A 20,213-nucleotide genomic window follows, 5' to 3' on the forward strand; every position below is an offset into this window, starting at 1 on the left:
CCTGGCAAAAGGTCAGCTTGAATCATAAGCATCCCTAGACATATCCAAATTTCCTGAGGGCCTGATCTTAGACTAAAAGCTGGGATTAATTCTCTCCACTGCCTGCCTCGTGGCTACTTCAGGAGTAATACTTGTAACTCCTCTTTAAGGAGGGAGGTAAGCCCTTTTTCCCCCATTAATACTTGGTTTATACAAGTTAGCTGCCTCATTAAGGTTAAACTATAACTTTACTTTACAATATATATTATACTTAGGCATAGCTTTTATATAATCCTGATGACTTTATGAATCTCAACAGGTGTGCAAACATTTCAGCTAGTATTAAAGCAATTAGAGGAAAGTTTTTCTTGTTTTTCATTTCTGCCTGACCATGTGACTTCTGTTTCAGTAACAATGATGTCAGATTGTCAACAAAACTATAAATGAGAATCACTGAAAATAAAGAAGCAATGGAGGCTTCCCTGGCGGTGCAGTGGTTAAGGATCTGCCTGCCAATGCAGGGGGCACGGGTTCGAGCCCTGGTCTGGTAAGATCCCAAATCCTGTGGAGCAACTCAGCCCGTGTGCCACAACTACTGAGCCTGTGCTCTAGAGCTCGTGAGCCACAACTACTGGGCCCGCGTGCCACAACTACTGAAGCCCACACGCCTAGAGCCTGTGCTCTGCAACAAGAGATGCCACCACAATGAGAAGCCGGCACATGGGTAGGAAGAGTAGCCTCCACCTGCCGCAACTAGAGAAAGCCCGCACACAGCAATGAAGACCCAAGGCAGCAAAAAATGAATTAAAAAAAAAAAAAAAAGAAGCAGCAATGGAGACCAGGATGTATAAACTGTATGTTTTTCAATATCACCCTTTCCTATCATAGTATCTCATATTATATAAAACTCTTCAAATGTTTTTTAACTTTCTTTTTATTGAATCATATGCCATAATAGAAAAAAGTATAAAAATACACATGAAGAGTTTTAAAAATGATTATAACTGTAAGTCCATTTTGCTCTAAATATATGGAGCTGTTTGGTAAATTCTCAAACCATCTATAATAAAGATGCTGTGTTAAAGGGCCACTGCTTTAGTATGCAGGATGATCTAGCACATGTATACCGAAATTCACCATTCAGTCATTAAATTTAATTACCAAAGGCTATATAAATGAGGGAAAAGAGAAAAAGAAAAATTTTAGGATCTACTAAAAATACCAAAATTGCACACTACTCCATGACCAACAGAGACTATTGGAGGATTGGGAGAAAGAGATCTTTGGATAGTAGATTTTTTTTTGGTCTTGATTATAAACGTAATAGATGATTGTCAAAAAAAAAAGATAATATTTTATTTTATTTATTTATTTATATTTATTTATTTATTTTTTTGTGGTACGCGGGCCTCTCACTGTTGTGGCCTCTCCCGTTGCGCGGAGCACAGGCTCCGGACGCGCAGGCTCAGCGGCCATGGCTCACGGGCCCAGCCACTCCGCAGCATGTGGGATCTTCCCGGACCGGGGCACGAACCCGTGTCCCCTGCATAGGCAGGCGGATTCTCAACCACTGCGCCACCAGGGAAGCCCAAGATAATATTTTAGAAATGTATAATTTAGAAAGTAAAAGTCTCCTATAATCTTATCACCTTCACATAACAGTTTAGTGGATATTTTCTAGATTTTACATACATAGTCTATTATATATTTGTTAATATTACATACAGAAATAAGATCATATTGAGTGGCAACTTTCCCACTTAGCCATTATTTTGGATATTTTTCTACATCACTAAACACAGAGCTACCTCAATCATTGTTATGACTGCATAGTACTGCATTTTATATGAACTATAGTTTTTTGTTTTTGTTTTTTTTTAGTATATTTATTTATTTATTTTTGGCTGCGTTGGGTCTTCATTGCTGCCTGTGGGCTTTCTCTAGTTGCGGTGAGCGGGGGCTACTCTTCGTTGCGGTGCACGGGCTTCTCATTGCAGTGACTTCTCCTGTTGCAGAGCACGGGAGCAAGGCGCACGGGCTTCATCAGTTGTGGCTCGCATGCTCTAGAGCGCAGGCTCAGCAGTTGTGGCCCACGGGCTTAGTTGCTCCACGGCATGTGGGATCTTCCTGGACCATGGCTCGAAACTGTGTCCCCTGCATTGGCAGGCAGATTCTCAAAAACTGCGCCACGAGGCAAACCCCTAAATGCACTATAGTCTATCTACCCAAGTCCTTACTGATGTATGTATCGGTTGCTTACAACTTTTTGCCATTATTAAAAAATGCTGTAAAGAAATATTCATTTGTATGTGTATTTCTGTTGAATAAATTCCTAGAAGAAATTTTTGAGTCAAAGATTATACATATAGAAATTTTTGATAATGCTATTTTATTCTTGTAAAAGGTTGGACAATAAGATTTCAATAAATTCAGACAGTCAACACTTTGCACTGAATTTCTGCCTAGTGAAGTATTCATTATTCAAACCTCTTTAAAGACACACCTTAAAACAACAATGAAGGTTAAAGATTTTAAAGTTGCCTGCTTGGGGTAAAAAGAGGAAAGAAAGCAAAGCATCATTAAAAGGAGTTTTTTAAAATATGGTTTGAAAATCCTTATGATAAATTTGAATGAAAAACAGACAAATACATAATTGTATATTCAGGATTATCACAATTATGTAAAATACTGTCTACAAACCAACAAAAAAAGTGGTTTTCTAATTTTTCCAAATTATCTACACTGAAAAAAAAATCTCCCCCACCAAATCTGAAGATTCAACATAAAAACTGCTTCACTTTCCATGAGAGAAAGAATTTTACTGTGTCTTCTTGAAGCCTTTTCTATATGCCCAGTTCCAAAGCCTGATGTCTGCATGATGATCTCCAGGGTTATCAAAAATTATACAAGAAAAAAAAAGTTTTACAAGCAAAACGAATTTTATTTCATTTTTTTCCTCTAAAAAATTACTTTAAGAAGAATTAAATTACTATTTTCCTTTGAAGTGCTCTATAAAAAGAGTGGCTTCCAGGATTTGATCTAGATTCCTCTTTTATAAATTAATGTGATTCATTCTAACTCCAATGAATATTTCTATGTCCACAGAGCCAAAAGAGACATTTTATTTATTTTTATTGGAGTATAGTTGCTTTACAATATTGTGTTAGATTATACTGTACAGCAAAGTGAATCAGCTATACGTATACATATATCCCCTCTTTTCTGGATTTCCTTCTCATTTAGGTCACCACAGAGCACTGAGTAGAGTTCCCTGTGCTATACTATATGTCAATCCCAATCTCCCAATTCATCCCCCCACCTTCCACCTTGGTATCCATACGTTTGTTCTCTAGGTCTGTGTCTCTATTTCTGCTATGTAAATAAGATCATCTATACCAATTTTTTCAGATTCCAAATATATGCATTAATATATGATATTTGTTTTTCTCTTTCTGACTTACTTCACTGTGTATGACAGTCACTAGGTCCATCCATGTCAAAAGAGACATTTTAGAAAAGAGATTAAGCATTAATAAAAGCTCACTCTGCTTAATCATAATGGGGAATAAGGAACTGTGACCTGGATGTTATTCTGGTTTAACAGATGATTTCAGCATGATTGGGAAGAATGGATTATAAACCTAGACAAATGGATACAATTTCTCAAGCCGTGAAAGCCAGGAATCCTAATCATTAGGCCACCAGGGAACTCCCCCTGCGCCCTTTTTAAAATAAAAACCACTATCAAAAGTTCAGAAAATAAAAACAACATGGAAATGCCTTGTCAGTGAAAAGGAAATCCAAAATAAAGGAAAGCAACTGGTAATCTTTGAATATTCCTACATAAGCTTTAAATCTCATTCTGGCCAGTAAAAATGTCCTCAATTTTTTATTCTAAAAATTTTTTAAATGATTGTAGCACCAAAAACAGTAACAGTAACTTATATGCCTTTCTTTTCCCACAATTTGTTACTTATGAGAAAATGGAATTTTCATTGCTACACACCATCCAAAGAAAGTTGAAAAGGGGGAGTAAAAAATCTGAAAATGTGTCTAAGGCGCTAAATCTACTTCCCTACAACTCCTCAAATGATTTTAAATAGATTTAGAAACACATAAAGGCATTTATGGTATGTTCAAACCTCAGAAGAGCCAAGATAGGTAAATGCAGATATATCTTTTGTCTTCAAATAGATCTTTTCTCCATGATTAAAAAGTAATATACATATATTTTAGAAAATATGGAAAGGAAAAAAGAATCATAAGTAAAATAAAAATTGCTCATAATTCTATCATCCTATTATCATTTTGGTATGTGTAAAACCAGATTTTTCTTTATATATGCAATACACATATCTTTTCTCATACCCACCAATTTTCCCACCTGCTTCTCCCCCAACCCCAGTTGTGGGGCTTCCCTTCATAGAACAGCTTTGTGTAAATTATAGAACAGAACATATACATTATAAATTTTCATAAAATATTGGGGAGTATAAGTAAAAGAAACTGTGAGAGAGGTAATTTCTTAATCTTTCATTAACAGGGAGTCAATAGGATATTGCCTAAATTGGAATCATGTGATTTAAGAAAACATGACCCCAACACCAATTTCTAAACACATTTTTGGTTTAACATTTCCAAACATACACAAACTATAGAGATTACTAACCTCTGTGTATACCTCATCTAGCTTCAATAGCTACCAGTACAATCTTTCATCTATACCTCTCACCCCAACTCCAGATTATTTCAGTGCAAATCCCAGCCACTGTAACATATCATCCATAAAATATTACAATACTCTCCCCAAGAGATGAAGGGAAAAAAATGCAATACTTCATACCTAAAAAAATTAATAATTCCTTAATACTATCAAATATTCAGTAAGCGTTCAAATTGCATCAATTGTTTAATGCATTTTTAGAATACCTGGTTTGTTTGAATTAGGAGCCAAACAAGGTCCACACAGTCTTATTTTTTTCATAAGCTCTTTTTTAACCTTAGTGGGGCCTTTTAGTAAATGATATATTGTGATGAAGAAAAGCAATATTCAGTTTAACCTCAATTTCCCTTTTATGTCAAATTCAAGTAACATTTCACTCAACATTTTAAAAAAATGGAATAAATCATACTACATGTGCTTTTTTTTTTTTTTTTTTTTTTGCAGTACGCGAGCCTCTCACTATTGTGGCCTCTCCCGTCGCGGAGCACAGGCTCTGGACGCGCAGGCTCAGCGGCCATGGCTCACGGGCCCAGCCGCTCCAAGGCATGTGGGATCCTCCCGGACCGGGGCACGAACCCGTGTTCCCTGCATCAGCAGGTGGACTCTCAACCACTGCGCCACCAGGGAAGCCCTACGTGTGCTATTTTTAAAGTAAAATATAATAAATATAATTTTACTTATATTTAACATAAAAAGGAAATGAACTGAAACTGAAGGAATTACTGAACTTCAAACATTTCCTTATTACAAGAGATTTTCCTAAAAGACTCATTTCTAAGGTTAAGAAAATAGATTAAGAGGTTGAGTTTTTTGTTTAAAGTAAATGTTTCAATATTAGACATCTAATTGACTTCTTACTATAAAAAATAAAAGTTAATATTTCTCCTATGCTTTCTCCCATCTTTATTCCTTTACTTCCCAATTTTTAATTATAAATTTATATGGCTATTATTATTTTTTATTGATATAATTGACATATAAATTTATATTAGTTTCAGGTGTACAACATGATTCTATATATGTATATATTGTGAAATGATCCTCACAATAAATCTTCTTAACATCCATCATCAAACATAGTTAATTACAAATTTTTTCTTGTGATGAGAACTTTTAATATCTACTCTCTCAGCAACTTTAACATATACAATACAGTATTATTAACTATAGATATCATGCCAAAGATTATATCTCCAGGACTTATTTATTTTATAACTGGAAGTTTGTACCTTTTTGATTACCTTCACTCATTTCACCTACCCACCCCCAATCCCTACCTCTGGCAACCATCAATCTGTTCTATGTGTCTATGAGTCTGTTTTTTTAAAAAAATTCTTTATATAAGTGAGATCATACAGTATCTTTTGTCTGACTTATTTCAATTCACTTTGGTTATTATTTATTGAGTATTTATATGTGTCAGGCTGATTTAAACATTTTATAGAAGTAATTTAATTCTTACAATAGCACTATGAGGTCAATATTATTATCCATATAAAATGAGTATAAGGAAATAATGTGGAAACTGAGGCCAAGTCAAACATTTAGTTAAGTGGTAGACTTTGCATTTTAATGTAGCTATGTCTGCTTCCAAAGCCTGTGTTTTTTGTTTTTTAAAATTAAATTTATTTATTTATTTTTGGCCACATTGGGTCTTCATTGCTGCATGCAGGCTTTCTCTAGTTGCAGCAAGTGGGGGCTACTACTCTCCATTGCGGTGCATGGGCTTCTCATTGCAGTGGCTTCTCTTGCAGAGCATGGCTCCAGGCATGCGGGCTCAGTAGTTGTGGCACGTGGCTCAGTAGTTGTGGCTCATGGGCTCTAGAGCACAGGCTCAGCAGTTGTAGCACATGGGCTTAGTTGCCCCGCGGCATGTGGGATCTTCCCGGACCAGGGCTTGAACCCATGTCCCCTGCATTGGCAGGTGGATTCTTAACCACTGCACCACCAGGGAAGCCCCCAGGGAAGCCCCCAGGGAAGCCCCCAGGGAAGCCCCCAAAGACTGTTTCTTTAAACACTGCCTATAAGAAAATTAGAAAATGCAGTAACTAAGCACATTGAGATGTATGATAAATGCAAGGGAATTTAGAGAATGGAAAGATCATTGTTTGATTTGTGATAGGCTTTGAAAGGAAATGTAGAATTTAAATTAAAACAAACTATGGGGACAGTAACATGGTAGGAATATATAAAAAACAAATGTAGGGATTCTGGGTAATTGCAGAGTAAGAAGCACCAGAAATTTGTCTTCCCACCTAGATGACAACTCTATCAGTAGAATCTGTCTGACATAACTATTTCGGAACTCTGGAGGCTATTGAAGGCTTGCAACTTCCAGGGGAAGACGTGGATCATAAATTACAGTTAATTCCAGTCAATTTCAAATCTTAGTTTAGCAGAGGCTACCCATCTCCCATCCCCTCACCCCATGGCAGGCAGCCATGCATGTGTTCTTAGAGCAGCTTACATGCCCCTACTAGGAGCTAGGGTGGGCAATAAGGACTCTGTCCTCCAAATATCAGATATCAGGGATCTGCATTCTGATCATGGAGGTGCAGACACAGAGGCCATTATTGTAACCTCCCTGGTTTGCTGCAAGCCCTTCCCCTTCTGGTGACTTCCAGGTGATTTGAAGGGCTTATGCCTTTTCCCTTCTCTTCATTTTCCTCTCCCCTCTTTTTGGAGCCAGATACCAAAGGCTAGGACATTCAAAAGTAACTACATATACAGGGGAAATTAGAAGGTTATTGTAAATGCCCAAGGAAAGGCACAGGCTCAGAAAAGACTTGAGAAGACCTTAATTTTACACTTTAGGCTGATCCTCAGCACAAAAAAAGCCTACAACAATTAAAAAAAAGAAAAAAGCATTACACCATACACAAAAATCAACTCAAAACAGATTGAAGACTTGACCATAACTCCTGAAACAGTAAAACTACAAGAAGAAAACAAAGGGTAAGCTCCTTAACATTGGTCTTGGCAATGTTTTTTTTGGACTTGACACCAAAAGTACAAGCAGCAAAAGCAAAAAAATCAACAAGCAGGACTACATCAAACTAAAAAGCTTCTGCACAGCAAAGGAAACCATCAATAAAATGAAAAAGCAACACATGGAATGGGAGAAAATATTTACAAACCACATATCCAATAAGTGATTAATATCTAAAATACCTAAGGTACACACATATTAATAACTCAACAGCAAAAAACCAAATAACCCAATTTAAAAATGGGCAAAGGACCGGAACAGACATTTTTCCAAAGAAAACATATAAGTGACCAACAGGTATAGGAAAAGGTGCTCAACATCACTAATCATCAGGGAAACACAAACCAAAACCACAATAAGATAACGCTTCATACCTGTTAGGATGGTATTATCAAAAAGATAGGAGATAACAAATGCTAGCAAGAATGTGGATAAAAGGGAAACTTTGTACACTGTTGGTGGGAATGTAAACTGGTACAGCCACTATGGAAAACAGTATGGAGGTTTCTCAAGAAAGTAAAAATAGAACTACCATATGATCTAACAACCCCATTTCTGGGTGTACATCCAAAGGAAAAAAATCATTATTTCAAAGAGATATCTGTATTGTCATGTTTATTGCAGCATTTTTCACAGTAGCCAAAGTATAGAAACAATCTAAGTATCCATTAATGGATAAATGGATCAAGGAAAAAAAATGTTAGTCTTTAAAAAGACAGAAATCCTGTCATTTGTGACAACATGGAAGTATCTGGAGGGCATTATGCCCTGGAGATATTTCACCTGGAGGTGAAATAAGCCAGAGAGAAAGACAAACATTGCATAGTATCACTTACATGTAAAATCTAAAAAAACTGAGCTCCTAGAAACAGAAAATAGAAAAATGTTTGCCAGGGACTGGGGGGTTGGGGGAAATAGGGAGAGGTTGGTAAAAGGTACAAACTTTCAGTTACATGATAAATAAGGTTTGAGGGTCTAATGTACAACGTGGTGACTACACTTGATAATACTGTATTGCTATCTACTTTTTGTTTTTAAGTAGAGTTGATTTACAATATTGTGTTAGTTTCAGGTATACAACAAAGTGATTCGGTTAGATAGATAGATTGATATAGATATAGATAGATAGATATAGATATATTCTTTTTTCTGATTCTTTTCTATTATAGGTTATTACAGATGCTGAATATAGTTCCCTGCGCTGTTACAGTAAATACTTGTTTATTTTATATATGGTGATGTGTATCTGATAACACTGTATTGTACAACTGAAATCTGCTAAGAGAATAGATCATAAATGTTCTCTCTCACACACACACAAAGGTAAATATATGTTAGGTCATGGATGTGTTAATTAACATGATGGGGGGAAACTTATTGCAATGTATACATATATCAAATCATCATGTTGTATACTTTAAATATTTTACAATTTTGTCAGTTATACCTAAATAAATCTGAAAAAATAAAAACAAAACAAAACAAAACCCAGCAAACTCTGGGTAAGGGGCATAATCTGATTTCCAGAGTTACCATATCATTAGATTCAAATGCCTAATTTTCAGTCAAAAAAATCATAAACATATAAAGAAACAGTTCAGTATGCTGACTCAAAAGAAAAAAATAAAGACAGAAACTGTCCCAGAAAAACCAGATGGCAGACCTAGTAGACAAAGACTTTAAAACAACTATCTTAAAGATTCCCAAAGAACTAAAGGAAGATGTGGAGGAAGTCAGGAAAATGATGTATGAACAAAATGGAAATACCAGTAAAGAGGTAGAAAACCTAAAAAGAAACCAAAAAGGAATTCTAGAGCTGAAAGTATAATAACTGAAATTAAAAAATTTACTAGAGGGATTCAAAGGCAGATTTGAGCAGACAAAAGAATTAACAAACTTGGAGACAGGACAAACTGAAATTATTGAGTCTGAGGAACAGAAAGAAAAAAGATTGAAGAATAATGAACAGATCCTAGGGAACTGTGGGATATCAACAAAAGTGAACCAATGTACACATTTTGGGCCTTCCAGAAGAGAGGCCAAAAGGGGCAGAGAGATTATGTGAAGAAATAATGGCCAAAAACTTGCCAAGTTTGATGAAAGATATACATATGAATATCCAAAAGCTCAATGAACTCCAAATAGGATGAACTCAGAGACACACACTGAGTCACATTAAAATCAAATTGTTGAAAGGCAAAGACAAAGAGAGATCTTGAAAGCAACAGAAGATAAGTCACTTGTCCCATACAAGAGATGCTCAATAAGATTATCAACAAATTTCTCATCAGAAACTTTGGAGGCCAGAAGACAATGAGCTGATATATTAAAAGTGCTAAAAGAGAAAAACAAACAAACCTGTCAACCAAGAATTCTATATCTGGCAAAACTATCTTTCAAAAGTGAAGGAGAAATTAAGACATTCCCAGATAAACAAAAGCTCAGGGAGTCTTTACCACTAGGCCTACCCTGCAAGAAATGCTAAAGAGAGTCCTACAGGTAGAAATGAAAGGACACTGGACAGTAACCCAAAGCAGTATGAAGAAATAAAGATGTCAGTAAAGGTAAACATATGGGCAATTACAAAAGCTAGTATTATAGTAAAAATGGTTTGTAACTCCATTTTTTGTTTTCTACATGATTTAAGAGACTAATACACTTCATTATTTTTTTTCCCAATGAGGTATATACTTTCTTTTTTTTGAGACTAATACACATTTTTTTTTTTTTTTTTGTGGAACACGGGCCTCTCACTGTTGTGGCCTCTCCTGTTGTGGAGCACGGGCTCCGGACACACAGGCTCAGCGGCCATGGCTCACGAGCCTAGCTGCTCCGCGGCATGTGGGATCTTCCTGGACCTGGGCACGAACCCGTGTCCCCTGCATAGGCAGGTGGACTCTCAACCACTGCGCCACCAGGGAAGCCCAGAGACTAATACACTTTAAAACATTAGTCTAAAAACGAGTTAGTATAACTTTGGTTTGTTACTCTACATTCTGTTTTGTACATAATTTAAGAGACTAATGCATCATAATTAGTTTAAGTTTCGGGGCACAAAATGTATAAAGATGTAATTCTATAACATCAAGAACTAAAAGGGGTGGGATAGAGCTATACAGAAGCAGAGTTTTCCTATTTTATTCAAGTTAAGTTGGTATAAATTCAAATTAAACTGTTATAACTTTAGGATGTTAAATGTAATCCCCATGGTAACAACAAAGAAAATAGTTACAGAATATACAGAAAAGGAAATGAGAAGAGAATTAAAATATTTCAGTATATTTATGTTTGGTTTGAACATAAGTTCCACAATTTATTGGCCAGTTTAACTTTGACTCCCATAAAGAGGGGATAATATTTGCCTTGCAGGATCAAGCAACAGAAAGTGCAAAATGTTTTGAAAACTCTGTTATACTAATAAAATAGGAAGAGGGAGACAAAAGAGATGAAATGGCTCCCATCAAGTTTACAGAGTCAGTAGTTACTGCCAAAAGTCCAAATTTAAGTGGGTGGGTTTTGTCTTAATATCAATACCAGGTATTTTAGAAGACAACAGTGTGCAACTGGTGGTTGGGGGAGCATACAGAGGCAGGCTCTCAATGAAACAGCTTAAACTATATTTTCCTACTGTTACAATAGGACCTTGGTCTCCCAGTTTATTTCCTTTTGTACCAATAGTAAATAATTCTTTGCGGTTATATGACTAGATATAATTTTTAAAAAGCAAAACAAAAGTTTTTTTTTTTTTTTAGTAACAGCCTGTGTTAATAAAACCCACAAAACCTGACAAACGAGTCTTTCTGATACATGTGCCCTATTCACAATGGCAATACTAGTGACAAGAGATTTATTGTTTATTTTGTGCTATCAGGAAACTAAAAGACCAGGTCGTGACCTAAATTATAAATTACACTTTTACTTTTTTGATTTTAATAAAATGTTTTAGAACTGAGCAACTTTCAAAGAGGAGCAATTTTCTCCCTCTATAGCCATTCATCCACAAGTTGTTTACTGACTTATTGTGACTGATTTTTTTTAACTTACTGATTGTTCACTGAGATTTTTTTTACCAGCTTTAAAAATGTTTGCACTTCCAATCTCTCATTGCTAATAAATTACAATGAGTAAATTATAACTGATGAAGGATCATTAGTAAGTTTGAAAAGCTTAGCATTAACATATTTTATATTTATAATTTAAAATGAAAGTTTTATTCAGTTTGATTTATCATTTTTATATATGTATGAATAGTGACATTGTTTGAAAGAACATAATTGGTAAGTACAAGAATATTGTTAGCAGCACTATTCATAATGGACTCCTGAATGTCCATCTACCAGTAGAATGAATGGTCATATATTCATATAATGAAATACTATATTGCAGTAAACTGATTTAAATTATATGCAACAACATGGATGAATTTCAAACATATTGGACAAAAGAATACATGACAGTATTAATTCCAAAACATAAAGTTTAAAAACAGGCAAAACTAAAATATATTGTTTAGGGATATATACACATGTTAAAACTACAGGGAGGTAGGACAGCATGTGATTAGGGAAGGGCACAAGATGATGCCTCCAGGATTCTGACAATGTTCTATTGATGGTGGTTACATGAGTGTTTGCTTTAAAATTGCTTGTTAAATTTTAGTTTTTTTTTTTTTTTTTCGGTATGCGGGCCTCTTACTGCTGTGGCCTCTCCCGTTGCGGAGCGCAGGCTCTGGACGCGCAGGCTCAGCGGCCATGGCTCACGGGCCCAGACACTCCGCGGCATGTGGGATCTTCCCGGACCCGGGCACGAACCCGTGTCCCCTGCATCTGTAGGCGGACTCTCAACTACTGCACCACCAGGGAAGCCCTACATATGTGTTTTATACAGTTTTTTGGATGTGCTATATTTCACAATTTTTGAAAAGTTAAACAACAAAACACACAACTGGATGTCCAGCTCTGCTAACTTGTTTAAAACATCTGAGTTCATTTAAAGGAGATGGGATGCTTTCAAATATATGTGATTTTTCTAGCTGCAAATCACTGAAATTATTACAAACATCCAGCTCATGTTCTTTTTTCCTAGAAACTGTTTCTCTTCACAGACTAACTCTTGCTTATCTTCAGAATTCAGGTTAAGAGTTATCCCCTCCCAGAAGTCTTTCCCAGTGTCTCTTCTCCTTCCCTCTCCCACCTACTTTCCACACCCATCCAAGTTAGGTGTATTTCTTCGTTCCCTCTGTACTCAGAACATAGTTATGCATATATCGCACTGTACTCCAACAGTCCGCTGACTTTCCTGACCCCCTCCTAACTTCTCCAGCCATTCCCAGGCCACTAGACTACAAATAATCTCAAAAGCAGGGACTATTGTTTTTGTTCTCTTCTAATATTCAGCACTTGACATATATGAGACATTCAATAAATTTTTGGTGACTAAACAAATGAATGAAAATATGTTTCCCTAATACCAACGAACAATACTTCTTGTCGATTTTTACTCCAGTGACATGAGAAATACGGTGAAAGGCTTTTATGTCACAGTGCTTAGGTAAGCACTCAATAAATGGCATTATTAAGCAAGAGCTTTGCAAGGAAGGGAAGAGGGTTAAAAAACACTATCCAAATTTAAAAGATTATGGCCAAAAGTCAAAAGCATTAGTAGATTCACTCCTCTTACAGGTAACTTAATTATAAAGATTTTCATAAAGAAGAAGTTTTAAACATATTAGTAACTTAATTAAAGCATTAACTGTCCATGAATCAATACAAATATCTATATCAAAACTCTCAACAAAGGCAATAATGACAAATAAACAGGATCTTGATTTCAACAGGAAATAAATCTATTTTATTTTGGTCAGGCTGGTGCTCAAGTTTAATTTTCTCACTTGAGGTCAGTGTTATTGAACTGAGGTAACATCTAAGTTTAAACGTATTTGAAAGGTTAGACTCTTCAACATAAAAATTTCTTGATCATTTCACAAGACAATGAAGCTTAATATTTTAAACCAGTCTGTGGCAGCTACTACTCAGAAGACTCTTAAGAGAGGATGATAGTAATATTTCACAAGCAATCTGACTATATGACCTGCTGTCATTTATTTCTAGGCTTACAATTCTTGAAATATTAGTCTCATTATGTTATTTTCTACATATAGGCTTTTTAAAACATAATTTAAGAAATTATAGCATTAGGTTCTATACTTTAAACTTTATGAAACTCTTGAGCAAAAGTTAACCTTGAGACATTGGGATGCAAATTTTAACATTTGGCAATGTTTTTTGACATGTCACAAATCATGAAAAAACAGAAATTACATACATACCAAAACATATACTCACAAAGAACATAGAGCAGAAATATCCTTCAATTGGATACAAAAATGAAATGGACATTGCTGTTTTCATCAGGCTGATCCCCTTTTACTTAAAGGAAAGAGTCTAAGTCTCATCTGGCACTTAAAATCATTCCTACTCTGATCTGAGTCTAATTTGTCAATTCTGAATCTCATGGTTTTCTAAGAACACCGTTTACTTCAGTCATACTGGTACTCAATTATCTCTCAGATTCATCAAGCTCATGAAACCTTTGCTCACTCATCCAGAATGTGTTCCCTTCCCTTCTTCCATTTATGTAAATCCTATCCGTTCTTACAGGCCCAGCTGGTTTTACTGCCTTCTGTTCTTCCCCAGATTATTTCCACTTTTGATGATCTCTCCTCCCTCCAACTTCTTCTGCTCTTACTGTTCTAACTTGGAAACACTTGCTGTTTTTTAGTTGTTGCTTACTTCTTTTAAAATCTTTTGAATTGTGACATACAATGCACACACAGAAGAGTACACAAAAGTGAAAAGCTCAGTGATTTATCCCTAAGTGCATATCCATGAAACGTTCCCCAAGTAGAGAAATAGAAAACTGTTAGCACCCAGAAACCCCTTCATGCTCTTGTCTAATCACTAAAACTCCCCTCCTCCCCTGCTCCTCACTCCCCTAACAACTATGGTAATCCCCTTCTTGCTTTTCTGTATGTTTTACCACCTAAATATGCAATCCCAGATACCATAGTTTAGTTTTTTGAATTTTATATACTTAATCATACAATATGTATTCTTTTGTGTCTGGCTTCCTTTATTGAACATATGTGAGAATCATACATGTTTTATAACAATGTTCATTTTCATTCTATATAGAAAATATATTTATATTCATTTAAATAAATGAATGATTCATTTTTATCCACTCTTCTGTTGATGGAGCTTTGGGCTACTTAATTTTTAAAAAGACGTATTATTTGTTTCCCCAGCTAGAAAGCAAGTTTCTTGAGGACAGGGACAATATATTATACTATTTTATATTTACCTTAGTATTTGTATAATGCTAAGCACATTAAACGTTGATTAAATAAATCAACATGTGGTTTGAGAGATAAGAAGAAAATAAGTTGAGCTAGAAATCAATGTAGTATTTTTTAGAGAAAGTTATGTAACTGGCGTTTTGGAACAACTATTACTACTTTAATAAATCAAAAGGTTTGACCTCTCCTATTTATGTACACCTAAGGATTTATCATTTCTCATTCTTTCTGAGCCAACTGAAAGCTAAAAAAGTAATTTATCAGCTATCTCCAAAAATAAAATTCAAACAATTCAAAAGGTGGATATTATCTACCCATCTTTATACAGTATTTCACCAATATGTTGAATACGCACTATGATCATAGCTCTAAACAAGTTCCTTTATTTTTTTATCCTATTTCCTTAAGTTTATACCATTATAAATTTAGAAACACACAAAGACAAGTCCAAAGGCAGTTTCGCTACAGAACAGAAGCAAAAATTCTAGTACCTAGGTTCAGCAGGAAATTAATCATTCCTATTCAAAACTAAAACAAACAAAACAGCTTTTTAGATCTAATATGCTCTTCTGTTTTAGTGAGTGAATGTTTCCTAGGCACCATGTAAACATCTCAAAATAGTATTTATACCACTTAATCTTCAGACCTACTCTGACTTTCTCTTTGAGAGTCAGTTTTGCTTTTTCATTTATTTGACTTTTATAAAACTAGAGCCTCACCAACTTTCTCAGCAAACAGGAAAATATACTTCCGGGCAAGATTTTATGATATATTTGTGTCTTGGCCAAGTACACATGGGCATGTCTCTAACGTTAGTTTTAATAATACACAGGCTATAGCCTTGTAATTTCTTGTAAATTCTGTTTAAGTTGGTAATTTGACATGACAAAAATCAGAGAAGGGAAAAGTGGTAAAGAAAAACTAAACTAAACTAAAATAAGGGTATTCTCAAGTTGAGGAGTCAATGTAGAAAAGAAGAGATATTACTAGATGTATGTAACCAATTCATTTCTAAGAACAATGATCAAAGCCACATTTAGTATTTTTTAAATATAAAGTAACATTTTAAATTGATAAGTTTTCAAAACTGAGGCCAATAATAAATATGCCTCTTTTTGTACTCACCAAAGTCTTCTTAATAAGGAAGTAGATTGTTTAAAATATTATTTGTATATCCTTTTTTTTTTGGCTGCACTGCACAGCATGTGGGATCTTAGTTCCCCAACCAGAGATCAAACCCTTGCACCCTACTTTGGAAGTGTGGAGCCTTAACCACTGGACCACCAGGGAAGCCCCTATTTGTATATTTTTATAACCTCTTCATTAACGAAAAAAATGATGGGAAAACACAATAAAAAGTTAAATTACAAGTGAAGGATAATGTATACTACTAGTAGAAAAGCCAAGAAAATATTTGGTTGTATCACAAGATTTGCTATCTTGACTAATTTCATTATAAAATAGATGTTCTGTTAATAAGGGAAAAATTAGAAAAAAAGGGAAAGCTGTAATTAATTTTAAAACATTTTCTAAAATAATCCTCATCAATTGTTGATATTTAACTTCTAAAAATCCACAGAATAGAGGGACTTCCCTGGTGGTCCAGTGGTTAAGACTCCTCACTCCCAGTGCAAGGGGCCCAGGTTCCTGGTCAGGGAACCAGATCCCACAGGCTACAACTAAGGTTTTCATGCTGCAATTAAAGATCCCACGTGCCCTCAACTAAAGATCGTGCACGCGGCAATGAAAACCTGCACGTGGCAACAAAAATCCCACATGCTGCAACTAAGACCCAGCGCAGCCAAATAAATAAATAAATATTTTTTTAAAAAATATTTGTTCTGCTTGTGCAAAACCACTAATAAAAATAAAAATAAAGATACACAGAATAGAGTAAAAGTTATTCTTCTGTATTATAAGAAACCAACCCCTGTTTATTTTTGTAAGACAGCTAATCATACATGTTCCTTGTCTTCTCATTTAAAAGACTTTTCTCCCCAAAGCTCAAGAAGACTTCAATGTGTGAGCCCTCTTTCTTAGTTTAATAAGAGATTATTTCACCAGTTTAATAAGAGGTTATTTCACCATCAATCTCACCTGGGAAACTACAAGTACAAACACTTTACACTGTGTTATATCTTCTAAAATTCTGGAGTAATTTTGTAATTAAATTATACTTCAAGTAATTATACTTTTGGATTTTACCCTCCAAGTATCAACCACCCTCCCAAACTCCCCCATCCCCCAGATAGCTGAAGCATAATTCTAAGGCCAATTTATTATTAATGAAAATATTTTATCAGATTACTTCCTAAAAACATTCCAATATTTAAATCTTTGAGACAGCCTAGCAAATCCAATTGCATTACCTCTTTATCTTTTAGTCCCAGGAGCAATACTTCTTCCATAAGCGTGAGGCGGATATCCTTAGAGTCTTCAGTGTCCTCATTGTCTTGACTTCTGTCTTGATTAGTGTCTTCCTCACTTTCCACCTTCTTTTCAGAGTTCTTCCCTACTTCTGTACGACGGGCCCGGTGAGTTAAAGTGGTCATTCTTACCTGTCTCTGGAGGGGGTGATGAAAAAATATCTATATGTGTGCTTATGTAAATAAACATCTAGATATTCATGCATACTAAAAATGTACACAGGTAAGAAATATTTACAAACTTAAAGAAAGAAAGGAAAGAGTAATGACCAGAAAAAATTAGGTGGGTAACAATATCTTTTCCAAAGTACAATAGGTTGAACTCCACTGGAGGCATTGACAAGAAATCAAATCATTAATTCTAAAGATCAGTAGAAAGGACCGACTTTTAAGCCTGCTGATTTCTTGTGCATAACCTAATCACATAATCATTGTGATTCCTTTCACAAAATGGATTCTCCCCAAGTTAAATAATATGGAACAGCAAAAAATTGTGAGCATCCAGTTCCAAAGAGCATACAGTAATTTATGTGCAATTTCTATAAATATTTAACAGTTCATTATAAAACATACAAAAAAATAGTAAAAAAAACTAAATGGAAATATATGTTCTAATATTTCCTTCCCAAACCCTAATGACTCATTTCATGCATTCACTTTGGAGATTACCAGTCTAGAGAATAACACTCAGAAGATCATGTATAGTAATTCCATATAGCTAGAAAACTTTCATCTCTATCCCTAGGCTAGCCACCTTGCAAATACACAATCAGCTGACAACAAAAAGCACTGGCAAGAGAATGTTAAAAGATTAGCAGATTCTTTCTCAAGTACAAAAAAAATCAGAGCACAAGTCCTTTTATACCATGCACTATAGTTGTTTTAAAAATCTACAGTCAAGAGAAATTGCACTACCATGTGTGATAAAGTTTAAAGTCAGCATACTTTAGATAAATCTAAATGTCAGTTTTTAAGATGAAATACAATAAATATTTTAAATCAGCAATTATTGAAAACAGCTTTTTCAAGATCAAAAGAATGCATTCAAGAGCCTCTGACTGGATCCCATTCTATCTCTAGCAATATCTTCCATTACTCCCAATTATGTACTGTTAAACCATTTCTCAAACATGTCCATGCCTTCCACCTCTCTCCTTTGTACAGGCTGGAGTTCCCTCCCTTTTCTCTTCCTTTCTAAATTCTACACATTCTTCAAAGTCCTATTGAGGACCCACTGTAAAGCCTTCAGTGAATCTGCTTCTCCATTAACCCTATGTCCCACAGCCAGAAGAGGTCTCTCCTCAGCTGTACTTTCACACAACTTTATTTATACTTACTTCCTTTAAAGTATTTATTATAGTCTTTCTTTTGGTATGGCTGTCTCTCAACTGTAAACTTCTTGAGGGCAGGGATATTGTCTTCTTGGGTTTTTATATTCTCCATAGCAACTAGCACAATGTCTTTAACGTTGTAACTGCTCGATAAATATATACTGATTAAAATGAATACTCAGAAATGCATGTAAACATTTTACAAAGAAATACAAATGAAGTGACTTACAAAAGATTCTTTGTACAAGGCTATATTTCAAATAATGCTTGGCGGGAGGTGGGAAAAAGAGTGAAAGAGGAAGAGAAGCATGAAATAAATGCTTAAGGGCACTAACCCTATCTGGCACGGTGAATAGAGCTTATATCCTAATCCAATCGAAGAAACTTTATATCTTCAGGGTAAAAAAATAATGGGGCATTTTCTTTGAAAAATTAATCGCCCTTGGAATTTACTAGTTAAAGACCCTCTTTGAAAGAAAAACCCCAAGGGCCCCAAAATTAAATAAATAAAAACCTCCCTCTCCCCACAAAGTGAAAAATTGGGAGGGTTTTGGGTTTTTTTTTCGACGTTAGAAAATGTATTGATATTTCCCCCGTTGCTTACCTGACGTTACTTCCTGGGTTACGGCCAAACTCAGGCTGCAGCTTGCGCTCTATTTCAGGGGGACACCTGTCCCCACCCCCACCCCCCACCCCCGTCCGAGTAGGTGAAAAACTTCTCAGCCACGCAGAGAGAACAAACTTCCTGATCCTTCGATGCAGAGAAGGAATAACACATAAGCTTCCTCAGGATCACTAGGCAACCTACCTTGGTGTTTCTACATTGGACCAATCAGAAACCTCCAAGGTTGAGTGTAGCCAATCAGAGCTTACGAGGGGAGGCTCTCCCCCCGCCCGGCTATTGCGTTGCGATCCAGACAAACACCACCAAAAGGAGGCAGGTTTGGGCTCAACCTGACAGCTGGTCAATCCAATGAAGGAACCTTGGTGGAGAAAGGAAAGAGGGCTGCGCTCCCCACCCCCATTAAACTGGCCAATCAAAGCGTTCAGTGAGCTATCACCAGCTGCCGATCTACAAAGGTTTCTGTTGGTCAACCTCAGTGTAGCAGGTGTGTTACTGTAGCAGTGTATGCTATACCGTGAAAATTAGGTGAGATGGGTTGGGATCCAATAAAGCTAAGAATACATAAACATTTAAAAATTGGTTGTTTTCGACAATTAGCTTATCCCTAACTTTCCTGTTCCAGAAAAACCCGATCTGGGTCAGTTTGTGGACGTTTACTTGGTTTACATTAAACAGGATAGGCACATTTCTACCATAGCATTCATTCTAACATTCGCTATTAATGCTTGTTACTGGCAAGCCCATCGATAATGTATGTTTTTAGAATATGGCTGCTGAAAATGC

The 20,213-nt window shown here is 35.6% G+C and overlaps 1 protein-coding gene across 4 annotated transcripts in view; it reads right to left on the reverse strand.

Moving 5' to 3' along the window:
• Window positions 1-19,616, reverse strand: part of GOLPH3L (golgi phosphoprotein 3 like) — a 41,458-nt gene extending 21,842 nt beyond the window's left edge. Inside the window, exons 1-3 of one of the 4 annotated variants that reach the window (XM_059080968.2) lie at window positions 19,410-19,616; window positions 18,812-18,948; window positions 17,418-17,612 (exon numbers count right to left, since the gene is read on the reverse strand). In XM_059080968.2, coding sequence (XP_058936951.1) covers window positions 17,418-17,600 — 183 coding nt within the window. In that variant the 5' untranslated portion in view covers window positions 17,601-17,612; window positions 18,812-18,948; window positions 19,410-19,616. The remainder of the gene's footprint in view (window positions 1-17,417; window positions 17,613-18,811; window positions 18,949-19,409) is intronic. The other 3 variants (XM_067035397.1, XM_059080960.2, XM_067035394.1) reach the window with 3 other exon arrangements.
• Window positions 19,617-20,213: the final 597 nt, after the last annotated feature.

Source organism: Kogia breviceps, chromosome 1 (genome assembly GCF_026419965.1).
Source record: "Kogia breviceps isolate mKogBre1 chromosome 1, mKogBre1 haplotype 1, whole genome shotgun sequence".
In the NCBI taxonomy this organism is placed as follows: domain Eukaryota; kingdom Metazoa; phylum Chordata; class Mammalia; order Artiodactyla; family Physeteridae; genus Kogia; species Kogia breviceps.